Source organism: Dysidea avara, chromosome 12 (genome assembly GCF_963678975.1).
Source record: "Dysidea avara chromosome 12, odDysAvar1.4, whole genome shotgun sequence".
Lineage (NCBI taxonomy): Eukaryota > Metazoa > Porifera > Demospongiae > Dictyoceratida > Dysideidae > Dysidea > Dysidea avara.
Genome location: NC_089283.1, coordinates 5,598,737 through 5,614,977, shown reverse-complemented (window position 1 = coordinate 5,614,977; position 16,241 = coordinate 5,598,737). Strand labels below are relative to the sequence as shown.

The window sequence follows — 16,241 nt, the reverse complement described above, 5'->3', positions numbered from 1 at the left end:
CAAATTAAACAATATAGGGGACCAAATGCCACCCTGAGGAACACCGGCTGTAAATGATCTCCGAGATGAGGTGTCACCATGTGCAACAACAAACAATGTCCTGTCACTCAAATAGGAACACATTAAGGAGTAAGTCTTACCCCTCATGCCTATGCTCCAGAGGTGTTGTAGCAGTCCATTCCACCATACACTATCAAATGCACCACAGATGTCCAAGGACACGATTCGACACTCCATTCGTCGTTCCAAAGCCTGAATAGCAGTAAATGCCAATGCAGCACTACAATCTTGAGCCCCAGTGCCTTTAATAAATCCAAATTGGGTAGGTGGAATATAAGGGGAAATATGTCTGTACAATTGTGAGTAAATGACACGTTCAAACAACATAGTCAGTGTAGGAAGTACAGCTATCGGACGATAATATCGTGGGTCAGTAGCAGAGCCTTTATGCTTATAAACAGGAGTGATACGAGACACTTTCCATGAAAGTAGAAACTCTCCAGACTTACACACGTGACGAAACAGCACACATATGATAGCTATCACAAGGTACTAACAATCTGAAAGATCAGGGTGGATTAAATTTATGATACATATCGGAGGCTGAATATTAGTGATTTCTGCAACAGGTGCATGAAACACAAAACACTAGTTTTACTTTGCTCGTGGCCCTTCACAAGGCCGGATCTAGCAGTACAGCTGGTATGGTTTTAGCCATACCAACGTTTGGACAGCCACTTCAAATAAAAAATAGCACGTGCGATTAACAAAACAAGCACGTGTGATTAATAAGTCTTCATCGTTGGTGGACTCATGATTTGATTTGCCATATACAGTATCCTTCAGTGTCAAACAACTCAATTTTTTGTTCGATTAATGTTTTTCTGCATTCTTCAACATTTCAGTTACATGTTTCAGACTCCCTGTATTCACAGGCTTTATAGCCTTCTCACAGGTCCCTAGTACGATAGCATTTAATAAAATAATAATGGCCAACTTTGTGCCTTCTCCATCTTGGAATAGGTCTTCATCTTCAGTGGACTCATAGTTTAATTTCCACTGAGATATTCCTTGTGTGTTTGTATTTCATAGGAATGGTTTTCACATGCTGGCATAATAATCACTACTATGGTAATAATCAAATTTGAAGCTAAAAGCACTCTAGATGCCATTTCAGAGCACTAAATTAAAAAAAATTTCCTAGGGGTCCCCCACATTGTGGTGCTTTTAGTCTACTTAGATGGCCTTACCACTATTGCAGTACTAGATCCAGCCCTGCTTCAAACAATCCCCAGAATCTGGGCGAAATGGCTGTTGGAGTTACACCAGAACCTTTTCCCCCACTAAGGCCACTCCAAATAAGACTGTAGTTTCCCATCCTGAGGTTTTCGTTTTTCGGTGTGGACGGGAGGCTTATTATCATTATTCATTATTAAAGATTCGACTGCTCTATTAGAATATCTCGATCTTGGAGAGGAATTCAAGGTCATGAAAATGGCTTTTTTGAAAGCTAGCAACCATTAGAACCATTCATTTTAGGTTTCATTGTGCTTTTTAGCAATGCAAAATAAAAGGCTCCATGAGAAATTTCCTGAAAGCAGCACAGGAAGTGGTTTTGGAAAAATAATGACAATAATGACGATTTAATGCGGGTGCCCAGACGTGATGTGGGCGGAGGATGGGAAACTACACTCTCATTTGGAGTGGCCTAAGGGGGGAAAAGCGGTTTGAGGGTGAGACTACACATATGTATCCTGAGGGAGATATTAGGTTTGTACATTTGAGGGCATTAATATTTTTGAGTTTTGTGTGCCATTTTAAACAGTGTAGGTGTCTCAGTTTTAAATGAGTCTGATATTTTAGGGAATCCCCACCCTGTCGGCTAGCCTAAACGTTCTACTCGACGTTCTAGCTACTGTGACTACAGTTCGCCTTGGAGTGGCCTTATAAATAACAATCCCTTCTATACCATGGCACCTTCAGCTTGGTTTCTGACTACAGGTGTATATCATGCACATTTAAGAGAGGGAACTTACTCGCCCGAACTTACTTACCCTTTTTCAGTCGACCTCCAGTGCCCAACTGGTATACTTGATAATAATAATAATAATAAACATCGCCGGTAAGCTGGGTGTCCTGCTTCTTACACTAAGGCACGAATGGCGAGACGAATGGGGCTCCTGGTAACCATGGAACAGCACAAAGGTCTTCATCCATACGTCCTTTCATTCGATCAGTCCGATCACCTACGTATACCTTCTCGCGCGCCTCTGCATCACTGCGCTTACATCTTAGTCCTTACCATGGTACACAGGCAATACCTGTAATAATTTTCTAATAAGTCATAGTTATTACCTGATAACGGAATGCGAACCGGGTGTTTTCGAGCAGGCACTTATAATTCTATCGGCACGCTTATAATTCAATCGATAAGCGCCGTGCCGAGAAAAAGCGGTCTGGCCACGCGAGACTACAGCAGAAGTGAGTTGTTGATTGCGTTTGTGAACAGTACGTATCACGTGTTAGGCCCCTATTTGGTGATTATTAGTTTCTCATCCACCACCACTCTGTGCATGCTCGAAGAGCACGTGATACCAAATCGTCAAAATTTGTATTGAAACACGACAGCGTTTTTAAACCAGGCGCACGCCCACAGCCGGCCGAAGGCCGGCTGTGGGCGTGCGCCTGGTTTACTGTAATTGTTTCCGTAAAAGTGTGTGTGTGTGTGTACCTATCTATCTACCTATGTACCTATCTATCTACCTATGTACCTATCTATCTACCTATGTACCTATCTATCTACCTATGTACCTATCTATCTACCTATGTACCTATCTACCTATGTTTGTCCGTATGCACCCACGTGAGCAAAATCGTTTAATAACGGTAAAAGTAGCTTTTACGTAAGAAGTAAAAGTGAAATGAAGTCTGTATTAAACTTCTGCACAGGTGAACTTTGCTCTGAGGTGGTTTCTTTTCGGCGGACTGAAATACCGGTGTGGTGACTTTCCTCAGACTACCTTCCCCTTGAGGTTTTCAGGCATTTAGCAACTGAAAAATAACGGTGCAGGCCTCGTACACTACCAGGAATAGCCTATCGCTTCGAGTTGAAAGGGGGCGTATCCCTTACTTACGCGAACGAAAATGAAGAGCAGCTTTGAGGCTTTGTCGAGAGAATTTGTGGGAAAAAAACACGTTAGTCACACTATAAAACAGTTTAGAAGATAGTTTTGTGCGTAATATGTTGGTTAAAGCGGTTTATTTAACAAACGCTTCCTTAGCAGTGCATAGCAACGTAATTGAACGAATTACGAATATTTCATGAATTACGAAATACGAGAAATAGCTAATTTTATTATCAAACTACCCTATTCCTATTGTAAAGTAGTAATACATAGTTCAAGTTGGTTAATTCATAGTAGTATATACTGTCTATAGTTATTCCAGATGAGTTAGCTAGCTGCTTGGCGCCTGGTTTTTAGAAGTAGCACAACATCAACTTGTTAAAATTAACGATACAGTGCACTAGGAGAAATGTTGTTTCCTGCAGTGGATTCTATTTTCAACACTGAGTTTTTCAACATTTAACTGAAATCCTGCTATGATGAACTCGATAGGGTATGACCACAGCTAAAAACCAATGTTAATTTGTGGGAGGAAAAGAAAGAAAATAGGGACATCAGTGTATTAATGTTGTAATGGCCTAATGGTAATACCCTCCCGCCTGCATCATTATAATTAGAAAGACTGGATGAGAAACTAATAATCACCAAATGGGGGCCTTATATGCAAAACAAGTGTGTACATGTACAAAGAGTTGTTATCCGCTAAGCTGTAAAGCTGTGATCATGTCTCTCATTGTATGTTCACTATGTTGTAGGTAAAGTGGAGGACTGGTTTTACTTTTGAACAAGTTCGTTCAGCTGCTATCAAGAAATGGAGGCAGTTTTAAGAGGACAGCACCAATGACCTCAGTGGCTCTGGTATGTTACTAGTTAATTACTCATACAACACTACTACAAGGGGTACGTACTGTCTGTTGTAATGCTTAAGACCAGGATCAAGATTCAATCAAGGGGATTTTGTACAGTGGGTCAAGTGATCAAGACATCTGCAAAAGTGATGATCAAACACCTTTGAAAGCTAACTTTTGGCAACACAAGAATTTACTAGGCTTTTACAGTAGATGATCAAGAATCAAAGCTCTTTTACAGGTGAAATCAAACGATGAAGGCAAAATTTCAAAGATCAATTTTTGATTCTGGTCGCAAGTATATCAACTAGCAATATAGAAGTGACTACCCCTCCACTGTTGTGAAGAGCTTTGACATTTAAAATAGAGTATTTGTAACTCAGCTTTATCTGCCACATATTTTCTAGACCTAACCTCCCGTACTTATAACTCTCAAGAGCTCTTATTGTTACAATGTTCTGCTTTTGAAATTTTCTGTCAAAGCATTTTAGTAGTATCTTTTTGAAGTCATCATTTTAATTTTGAATTGTCACTGTGGGAAAACAACTGCAGGGGCATCCGCTGTATATAAAGCCAACAGCAAAGTGTTGGCTATTTAGCTCTGGGGAAGTGATGTACCTAGTTATATACTGTACATATGAGATAAACAATTGTGACCAGTCTCCAGGTTGATATGTGCCTTAGAGATAAGTTTGTGGTCAGCTACATACATACATCTGCCAATTTGTTTGTTCAATATTGGCAAGCTATCTGGGGGCAAGACTGTAGTCACATGACATCTCAGACAGGATCAAACTCATTACAAACCAATTTACCTTGTCATCAAAGCCTCCCCTTCCCTTAATTTGCCAGCAGAGCATTTCTATTATAGAGTCCTCAGACCCTTCAGAGCTGCAGGCACTTATCATCTCCAAATTTCCATAACTTAGGGGGTAGGTAAAATGGTAAGGTGATTACCTCAGACTGGAAGCACTAATCATTTATTGGCATTTACTATTCTCCCCTCACAGGACATAGTACTCCTCCTCACTGGCAGCACAGCACACAGGTGGCCATTATCATTCAGATAAAAATTGGCAGACCAGACAAGGTACAATAGTAACCTAGATACAGTCCATACATCCTGGTTTGATATACCGTATGATACAAAAATTTGATGGGAGAAAATTTTGGCGGATTTGGCAAAATGACTTCAATTCACCAAAACATTCTTGTCCAATTTTTAGCCAACTAAATAGAGAGAATGTAGTATGACACAAACATCTGCCAAAATATTATCTGCCAAATTCTATCACGAGTTAAATCGCCAAAATTTTGTATCGTACAGTATATGTGTAATTGGAACAGTTAGCTAATTTTTTTTTAATAATTTCACAATGAAACCTGTTAGTGTATGTTGTGCAGTTATCCCTTGTGGCTGCATTAGACTACCAAGGTGTATGTATGCATGTTATGTGATTCTGTTGTTAAAACTATATAGCCAAGGAGATGATTCTCACTGGTTATGTTGTCGTCACATTGCTACGGTGGGGTTCCATGACATGGTAGTCGACCAGCTCTTAGCAAAACTACAGGTTTAGATGGAGTGGAATAAACTACTGTAAATAATTGGTGAGCAGTATTCCTCTTTTCCCTCCATTTGTTACATGCTTTACAGCTACAACAAACAAGACTGATATAATTATTAATGATGCTCGTTGTATCCCAGTTGGTTGGAAGTACAGGGCAATAAGCCTGCCAGGAAAATATGGACATTTTGACATTCCATCTATCCATATGTCGCACATGAGAAACTGTAAGTTTTAATACTGAGTGATGTCATAATAAATCACTATGTATTACTACCCCCCAGGGTATCTGGTGTTAACTTCACAAGTACATCAGAAATGGTAAGTATATCTGTGATGTATTTTGTGAACTATATCTGCTCTTGGTCACAGGTATGAACCTTGCTCAGTGGTTACTATAACATCACCTTTACAGGTTTTTGCAATTGAATTCGTCGCCTTTGCAATTGAATTCGTCCCGTTTGCAATTGAATTCGTCGGTTTTGCAATTGAATTCGTCGGTTTTGCAGTTGAATTAGTCGGTTTTGCAATAGAATTCGTCGCGTTTGCATTACAATTCGTCATAAACAAAACGGATCCAAGAAACCAACCCGTTCATTAAGAGATGAACTATTTATGCCTTGGAGAGTTACACTTGAGACACTAGAAGGTAAATGAAGCTGGTAGTACGCGAAGTTGATAGCTGTCTGACAAGTTAATTAGCTTGCTCGCGAGTGACCACACCCATCGCGAATGGCGTAGTAGAGTTTGGAATGTTGTTGGAGAGGCTGTAGAGGAAGAATTATTGCCTTATAAAGAGTTGTTTACTACTGTTGTACTTGAACAAGTTCTTGTAGCAGCTGCTACATCATGTTTTCATGTTTGCTCCAGCTGCCATTCTTGTTATGGACGAATTTAACTGCAAAAGCGACGAATTCAATTGCAAAAGCGACGAATTCAATTGCAAACGGGACGAATTCAATTGCAAAACCGACGAATTCAATTGCAAACGGGACGAATTCAATTGCAAACGGGACGAATTCAATTGCAAACGGGACGAATTCAATTGCAAACGGGACGAATTCAATTGCAAAGTCGCCGAATTCAATTGCAAAAACCTGTAAAATGACAACCGGCCATCAGCTAATCCCCAATGTTCTCAGACCATCATGAAAGTGTTTTGGTAAATGAAAAAGAAAGTATTAAAGCTTACGACTATACAAGCCATAGTTGCTACACTTGGATAGTATCCACTGTTGTAACATGTTGAAGTTATAGTAGCCATAGGATTTAACACAAAGGGACCAATTTATAAACAATTAGTCTGGTACTTATCAAATAGTGTCAACCTCAATGTTTGTTTGTGTGTGGCTTCTGGTCAGTATTGTGTAATCTTATTTTCTTTAATTGTGACAATTCTCCAGTACTGTGAAGTAGTTTAGAATATCATACAGTATGGTAGTACTGTGTAGTAGTGACTTGTACCTTCCCACAATAAATAAAGCAGAAACCAGTCCCACAATACCCTCACAGTACTTTGGCAGTGTCTTCAATACAACATGATTCCTCTAAGCTGCCACAAAATTTACCTTTTTGCTTCCAGAAGTTGTTACTAACTAATACTAGCTAACTGATGCTTCAGACAAGCGTAAATTAACTCTATGGGTTGATTTGTCACTGTCAACTCAACAGGTGCATACTGTAGTACATGTAATACATACATCTTGGACCTTGTGTTTTACTTGTCTTCACAAACTTCACAAAGTGTCAATTGATGGCAGCACATCAATGATTTCATGTGGTCCAACATGTAAGAATAAAACAAAAATCATTCAAACTTTCACTACACATCTGATAGTTGAAGTTAGGGGCTAAAGGGGGGCTAGTTGTGGCCTAAAAGCTAGTTACAAGTGCTAGTTGTATTTGGTGGTTGAATTAGTTGTAAAAATACTAAACTACAACTTACATCACAGGACAACTGAGGAAAGTGAAAGTTGCATAATATGTGTGTGTGTGTGTGTATTTTAAATGTGTTTTATCCATTACAGATGTGACAAACAGGATGGACAACAAAGATTAAAATCCTCCATACACGGAGTTGCAGACATCTGTTTACGTTGTGGCAACAAAAGATTTTACCGATGATTTTTCTTCAGTAAATTTGCCTTCCTTCTTGAATACAGGTATACCTTGGGATTCACAAATTCATGGCAAATGCAAGAGCCAAGATTCAATGCCATACACCATTGTATCAGTAAGTTATGATGGTTTATGTAAGCTCCTGTAGATTATTTTCTCAATGGCTTCCATACATATCAATTTATTTGCTGTCTAGTGGTATTTCCCACACTGCTGAACTAATGAAACTGAAACTTGGCCAGTCCATTTCTTTGTCCCTGTAAACAACAAAGAATCAATAAAATAAATTTTGAATAATGTGCAGATATCATCCGTTTTCTAAAAATTAGGTCACATAATATGTGTATGTCAGATTATTGGAGAACACTCTAATAGAACAGTCGGTCGCTTGATGTTACAAAACAATTTCAAGTTTGTAGTACATGTTATGTGAAGTGTGACATGTATAGAGACAAATGGTGTATATCACAAGTGTTAACGTTCTAATACAGGAGTCAAGATGAGGTCAACAGTGTTCTACCAACAAGATCAAAGTCAGTATGATTTCCAATAAGTCTTCCTTGATGTCAACCTGTAAGTGTTTATACTGAGTGATGTCATAATAAGTCACTGTGTATTACTATCCCCCAGGTTATCTGGTGTTAGCTTCACCAGTACATCAGAAATGGCCAGTATTTGTGTAATGTATTTTGTGAACTATATCTGCTCTTGGTCACAAGTATGAACCTTGCTCAGTGGTTACGATAACGTCACCTTTAAAATGATAGCCAGCCATCAGCTAATTTCTGAGCCCAATGTTCTCAGACCATCATAAAAGTGTATTGGTAGTCCATTATGTTGAGCCTTGGACCAAACCATTGGTGACTGGGATCAAGATTTTTTGATTGAAGGAATATACCTTTTGATTGCATGATTTCATTGAAAGCATGTCTTGATCGCTCGACAGTTCAGTATAGAACCCTCCTGGTTCCATTTACAAGTTGACTTACTGAGTGCTTGATTGCCCATTTTTTAAGACATCTTGATCACTGTAAATTGATTGCTTGATTCGATTTTGATCCCAGTCACAAGTAATTCTACAGGACTATTGGCAGGGACTACCCTTGACCTACTCTCAAACTACAGTGAATATTCTCCGAATTGATTACTCTATATAAAAGACCTCCACTGTACAATAAGGGCAAGATTAGTAGTCCCAACAAAGTCTGACACCATACACAAAAGGATTATATGTAGCACATACAAGTAGTTAGAGATAACCATATTGGGCTACTCCAAGCTTACTGCTATATACAAGCCACAGTTGCTACAATTGTTCTGGTCAATATAGTATAAACCATCAACTGATAAAATTTGCCATTACAGATCCAGTCACGTTTGTAATTGTTAACATTAACCAGTCATACCTGTACATCTAGTGACTGTCCAGTTATAGTAGTATAGATAATCCGAACACTGAACTGACTGCTCTATTAGAGTATTTGTCTATGATGTATGTTTTATTAAAGTAAATGAACAGGTTCTGTATATAAATGAATAAGCTCCAAGTTATTTGAACATGTCTTGAAGGACGGATGAGCACCAGGAACAGTGCCACCAGTTCAGTTGATCAGGTTTCGGCCAAATCAAGTTGCTCTAATAAAGCAGTCATATATTCTAATAAAGCAGTCAGTTACCTTCTTTCTTACATATCAGTAGTAACAATCCATTCATGTACATCACTAATTAAATGATGAGGTATTTTTTGTTACTTCCACCAAACAGTTGTAGCAAAATAAGTCACACTATACGAGTGCTTGCACACACGTGCACATCACACATACACACACAATACACACTTACTACTGGCACATGTCACATGTGTTCATGTTGGTTATGTCATAATACCAGTATCCTGTGTATGTAGTGTGACTGTGTGAATGTATGTGTAGTGTACATGTGTATGTGTACAGTATAATTATGTGTGTTCTATTAAACATGTGTACAACTGTACATAGTTTAGGTGTAGTGTAGTTATTACAAATGTTTTATGATAGGATATCATTGTCAACATCTTGTTGTACTGGAATTGTGTGAGTGTGCTTAACATTTGAAGCACTTCAAGAGCTTCTGATGTAATCACCATGGTGACCAGTGAGGTGTGTTACAATATCACTAAGTTATGTTAGTGTCACTGTCATCTACATGTAGGTAACATGACGCATCTTATGTTAAAGTTACAGACATAAAAGTTGTAGAGAGTATAGACCTGGATCAACTTTACATGTTGAAGGAGTCATGTGAGAAGGTAGGATGATATTTGTGTGATGTGTTGTGTAATTAAACTTTTGTTGTCAGGTTATGTGAAGTTGTGACTGAATGGATCATGTGACCAAGTTCCCATAGTGTTGTTAATAAAAAGTACATTGTCCTTCAACTCATGGATTACGACGACCATTATGGTCAGGCAAGCAGGGCCAGATTGGAGATTATCATCAGATCACTCACGTGACAATGTCATCTCTAGCAACGTTGGATCAAAGGAAACATGAAGCCATATAAAATTGCTAACATACACAAAAGTTACCTGTACATGTATTGTAACAATGTACAATGTAACTGAAATTATTGTCATTATGAATTAATTATGCTAATGATGAAATGTTAATTTGACGTAATGATCATCGTGAACTTATAATTAGGGGCTTTAGATCTGTTCATGCAGGTGGTACAGGCAAACTAAAGCACACTGAAACCAAACAATGTGTAAACATGACATGAAATCTCTGGGGAATTTGGGGCCAAATTAAATTTGAAAATTTTCTGAAAACAATTTTGTAAGGTCTTGCTGGATGCATGCATAATGGCTAAAGTTTTGGCCATTTTTGGGATGTTATAATTTATATGAGCACTCATTAAACTGTCCTGAGGCACAACTCTACACCATCACTAGTGGGTGGGGCTCCAAGGAGTGTCATAGATAGATATACTTATATTATTTCATAAGACACATTGTCCAGTTACAGACATGATGTATAGATGTTCTCACAAGCATATGGTCGCTAGGAATTGTACATTTTGTATAATGATAATATACTTGTATTTTAATTAAATGAATAAAATCAACAACATGAAAACATTAAGAGTGTACACATGTTAGTGTTGTTTATGTTTGTTAAAAGAGTTCCTACCAGTAATAAAGAACATTAACACTGGTTAATGATAACAATATTGCTTACCTGATCAAGAAAGGTGTGGTCATGTTGCTATGGTGACCTATTTTACAATAATGACATTTTTTATTACATCATGGATGATGTCACTACCTACCTCTTGTTTGCTTCTCTCCTGGTTTGTAGGATTGTAATAATCTTCTCAACTTCATTATCATAATAGTAGTTACCATTGGTGGTTTCATTGTTGACTGTCACTTCTTCACATATCCCATTATTCACTGCAGACTGTAATATCAGACGAGCTCCCTCCACAGTGAAGGGATTATACCCCACATTTAATTTTGTAATACTTCGGTTGATTGCTAAACCTGCAGCTAGTGCTTTTGCTCCAGTAACAGTAATACCACAACCGCCTATATGCAGTCTCATGATCCTGCTCTTACCAAGAGCTCCAGCAATGATGGTGATGCCATCATCACATATTTTGTTGCTTCCCATAAAAAGCACTTCTAGTACAGTATTCTCTTGTAGTAGTTCACCAATACACCTGGCACCTGTAGTGAACAGTAGACAATAACAATTACTACATGTTCTTATGAGGGACAAGTTTCACAATTTACTAACAATGACCTAATTTGGTGGAGAAGTGTCAGATCATCCATTACCTTTCTGTTACCATAGAAACTTTCAAGGTAAAATATTTGTGGACACACAAACTACACACACACATACGTACCATATACACAAAATTGTAATGGGAGAATTAAGGTATCAACACATTTGATGGATTACTTGTAAATAGTCAGAATATGTAAAATTTGAACATCAGTCAAAATTTAAACATCACACAGTATAATGTTTACATCAGTGATTGTAATGAACTAAGGAAGCTATACAAAACCAAAACATCAACATGGTCACAAACACTACATCTTGTTATTACACAATACACTACATTGTAATACAATGGAAACTCATCAATAGGGACACCAGCCAATGGGACCAAAACATGCAACCTCAATAATGAGGTATACTAACAAGGGACCTAACAAGGTGGTCTCATTATAGAGGTGATCACTAAGTGAGGTGTCACTGTATTGATCACTTTGTGTAGGTGGATCAAAGATAATTTTCAGTGTACAAATCTCATGTTAACTCATGAGGTACATTCTTTGTCATGTTACGACCTATTTGTACACCAGCTAGCTGTGTTATGACAAAGAATGACACTAAGCATTTTGTGTACTGAGTTGAGGGAAAACAAGTCTAAATGTCTAGATCTGTTCCTTAAAAGTCCCAACAAACTAAAAATGTTTCACCTCTCTCATGTATTAGATCAGACCTGTATATACACTCTGGCACCAAACACCAATGTGTTATCAACTGTACCACATGTACTACTTCAGTACTGTGTTGTAGTTTCCAGTACTTCAATGAAGTGAAACATGTTATTTTTAACACATGTGGTTGTGCTTTGTCTGACATGTACACGTGAGGCCCAAGGGTGAGTGTGTACATATCAGGTAAGCCACTCCCACCAGTGTTACAACTATTACATGTTGTACCTTTAGCTGATATTCCACATCTCTGTACACTCAGTTCAGTTAGTGTAGTGTTAAGGCATAGCCCGTCCATTAGTTGCGATATACCAGCATCACCAACAGGATTACCGTTCATCCTAAGGACTTTCAGGGTACAATTCTCCTTCAAAAATTCACCAATACAACTGGCACCTGTAGTTATCATAAACAATAGCAACAGTTAAAATTTATCAATATGCTGTAATCTGTTAACCTTATAAGGCACAACAATACAATGTGTGGAACAGTCTCCAATACTACAACTCTTGTTACCGTAAATGATGAAAGTTTGGCAAGGTGAATTAGCATGCGAAGCAGGTTGGCGGACAAAATTTTGGCAAATTCACCATGTAGATAATATGGGAACTATGTACTGAATAGCTGATTGGCAAATAAAGTTTGGTGAATTAACTCAATTCACCAAATTCACCAAACTTTAGTCACTCCAAACTTTCGCTGTTTACAGTACTGTATGTACATGTGTGGAATTTCTCAGTAACATCAATTTCATGGATAGACGTGTTTCCATGAAACTAATAATGCTTAATAAATTACCAACGATCCATACAACATTAGCTCATGTGAGCTGAACATGGGAGTCATAAGGTTGTGTTAGGGTGAAACTCTGACATTTGGGAAATTCATATCCTCAAAACAATCCACCATGTATATGTATACATTACCATCCTACATTTTACACTATATAGTACCTTTAGCTGAAAATCCACATTCACATACATCCAGTTTAGTGAGGGTCTTGTTGTACTGCAGTCCGTCCATCATCAATGATATCCCATCATCTCTGATAGGATTACCACCAACATCTAACACTCTTAATGAGGCACTACCTGTATAATGATAACAGTACACATTACAAATACATACAGCTCAGTGAGGTGTTGTCAATTCACTAACACACAAACATCACACAGTATATCAACAGTTAATAGTGGGACTAACTTTTCATAACAATCTTCATTACATGTTTCAATCCTGTCACAGTGAGATCATTACCAAAAAGGTCCAATTCTTGTAGTACATGGCCACTGTAATTCTTTCCTAACATCTCTGCACCATTGTCACCAATATTGCACCTAATCATATTCACCTTCACCACTGGATAACATGATAATGTGTGGCCTACACACGGACAGTCATATGGCTGCAAAGTAGTCCAACTCAAACTCAATTCAAAAAGAGTAGTTGACTGGGGTGGATCAGTTTCTCCACTTTCATACACACAACGTAATGCTGTAAGAACATCAGTCCTCCTACCTGACTTCAACTTCTCCAACACAAATTGTGTTGTTACAGGAGACACTAATTTTGTTAGGCCACACAAGAAAATAAACACATTAGGAAAATATTCAAAGTATTCACTCAGTATACACTGCTGTTCTTGGTCAGATAGTGTTGACATGTAAAGTGCACACAAAAACTCTTGAATGGTAAGGTGTGCAAAATTGTACGTAATAGTGTCTGTGGGTAACTGGTGAGTGTGTGTCACTTTCAACAATCCGTACCCATCCCAGTCAGCTGTCACCTCGATGCCACACTGGATGAGGTCCTCCATTGTGAATATGATTTTTGGGTCCTTCAACTCCTTCTTCCAGGTGTAGCTAGTTTCTTCTTCTTTGTACCAATAAAAGAAGCCACGATAAGCTAACTGACTCAAAACAAACACTGTTCCTACTGCATCTTTGGGGATACCATTCAATAGTTTATGTAACTTCTCCTCATTAGCAGGTGTTACTGCTACAGGTAAACAAGATGCCTTCATTTCGCTCTCCTTTTCAATTTGTCTCCACATTATCATCACAATGAAGAACTGGTATAACTGAGTTAGAGTTGATGGAAGCTTCTTCTTGTTCATCCGAAATATATCTACAATCATAACTAAATTCATGGGAATGTAACAAAGGCTACTGATGTGTGGATAATCGTCGAGTTGTAGTAGAAACTGTTCAACAGTTTGGGAATCAGTAAAAGATTTTTCTGCAAATTGTTTGATTTCAGTATTGCCGAATCCAACAATTTCTATTGTACGACCAGCCTTAACATTCTTACATGCATGAGGTCTTGATGTGATCAGTATTGTTGCTTGTTCTAGAAGCGTACAATCTTTGATCACACTTACTAAGAGATCATCATTTCTTCGACGTTCTGCTGAAACCTCATCCAATCCTTCGAAAATTATCAGACATCTTTCACCTGCTGACATTTTTAGTAGTTCGTATGTCTTCTCTCCACCAATGTATTTTATCATTACTTCTTCAATTGATCTTTCACGAGCTGACCTCAATGGAATTAGCAACACAAGATCAAAATCTTCTGCTAAAAATCCATCCCTGGCCCACCTCACACAGATCTCATTGGCAAGGGTCGTCTTGCCTATACCTACACAACTCATACTACATCACTACTACTAATACTTTGTAATACTCACCTGGGGCTCCCATTATTAGTATCAGTCGAGGACAAGGTTTGTTGAAGATGTCCTTTAGGTCACCAAGTGGCACCTTCTTCTTCAAGATCTTGTCTACATCACCTTTCAATGTCAATTTGGTGATCTCATTCAAATTCTCATCTCGTAGAGTGACATCTTCCTTTTCGACAAGAGCCAACCTCACATACTGGGTCACACAATGTTTCGGCCAGTCAATTTTAGAGGTAGGTAGTTGTCTGGTATATCTGGCCTGTAATCTTTTAATATCTACTAAGTATTCTTGTACAGTAGGAGGACCACTTGTACACTGTGTAGTAGCTGAATGGAGACCTACAGACCACAACATAACTTCGATCATCTCAATATTATTCAGGTCAACTCACCAGTTTCAATATTATTGGCTGGACTGTCTCTCAGTCGACTTCTAATCTGTTGTGATAGTTCCTTCACATCATCATACTCACTATCCTCCATCACTTTAAGGAGCTTATTTAAACTACTACCAACACCACTTGTTACTGATGGCTTGATCACATGATCCAGAAAGTATGTTGCTTTATCAGCTTGTGTAGCTTGTGACTTCACTTGATCTTTAACATTACCAGGAAGGAGTTTGGATGAGAACAATTGCGCAGTAAACGTGACATCATTCATTGGGAGTATGTTTACTAATTGTGGGAAGAAGTGTTGGAACACTTCACTGGTGGACATCTCTCCCGGTTTACCTGTAGTGATATCGCGGTGAATAGCATGCACACATACCTACCTAACTAAATCTCTTACTTATTTTGTTCCCCATTTAGCTGTCTCTTATATATTATAATATTGCACTTAACCTCTCTACATTAGCAGCTAGCGGCTGGGTATGCCCACCTAGTTGCCGCCCATTGTTTATATCCTTATGTTTTGGTGCAGAGACATCCGCAAGTCTGGCCTTGACAGTGCATGCAGTCCGAATTTAATGCATGACTCGATCGTATACTAACAAGGTACTTTGAATTGCTTATTGTAAAGGATAGATCCGGGACTTAGCTGGATTTTAGCCTGCATGTCCCTGAGGCCACTGAGTTGCCCTGCTTATGTACTGGTAACAATTTAAGAACATCTGTCAGCTGATCAGACACAGCTGCAGGTATTATTCTAATATCAGTGCACATGTTGTAACTGTATGCAAGTAGCTATAATGCTATGTATGTGGGGTGGTGGGATACTACTCTATGAAGTGCAGACATCCTGATAAATCCTTAGCTGGGGAGAAGTCAGTGTGTTAGTAGAGGTAGCTCCATGTCCCAGTTGTTGTGGTACACACCTAGACTATATGTTGTGGTAGGATTTAAGTCACTACTGGGTCTTGTTCAGTCTTCAACACTAGAGAAGATTTAAGAGGTCCCTCAAAATGTG

The 16,241-nt window shown here is 38.5% G+C and overlaps 2 protein-coding genes across 2 annotated transcripts in view; one reads left to right on the top strand and one right to left on the bottom strand.

The window, feature by feature from the left end:
• The window catches only part of LOC136241012 (uncharacterized), a 104,932-nt gene extending 94,722 nt beyond the window's left edge, over nt 1-10,210 (top strand). The window contains exons 10-11 of the transcript XR_010694086.1: nt 9,876-9,946; nt 9,997-10,210. The gene's annotated coding sequence lies outside the window, so the exon portion shown is untranslated. The remainder of the gene's footprint in view (nt 1-9,875; nt 9,947-9,996) is intronic.
• Nucleotides 10,211-10,732: 522 nt separating this feature from the next.
• On the bottom strand, nt 10,733-15,917 carry LOC136240997 (NLR family CARD domain-containing protein 3-like). Its single transcript, XM_066032095.1, has 9 exons — nt 15,624-15,917; nt 15,224-15,565; nt 14,841-15,170; nt 13,355-14,791; nt 13,105-13,242; nt 12,380-12,547; nt 10,969-11,368; nt 10,878-10,914; nt 10,733-10,825 (listed from the first exon to the last, which is right to left on the bottom strand). Exons 1-8 carry the CDS (start codon nt 15,637-15,639, stop codon nt 10,905-10,907), a joined length of 2,841 nt encoding a protein of 946 aa, XP_065888167.1. The 5' UTR covers nt 15,640-15,917; the 3' UTR covers nt 10,733-10,825; nt 10,878-10,904.
• Nucleotides 15,918-16,241: the final 324 nt, after the last annotated feature.

Excerpts from the sequence above, each read along its gene's own strand:
- LOC136240997 (XM_066032095.1), bottom strand. Across the intron at positions 12,548-13,104 it reads ATGTGGATTTTCAGCTAAAG|GTGCCAGTTGTATTGGTGAA; the intron begins GTACTATATAGT and ends TGATAACTACAG. Across the intron at positions 11,369-12,379 it reads ATGTGGAATATCAGCTAAAG|GTGCCAGGTGTATTGGTGAA; the intron begins GTACAACATGTA and ends TGTTCACTACAG.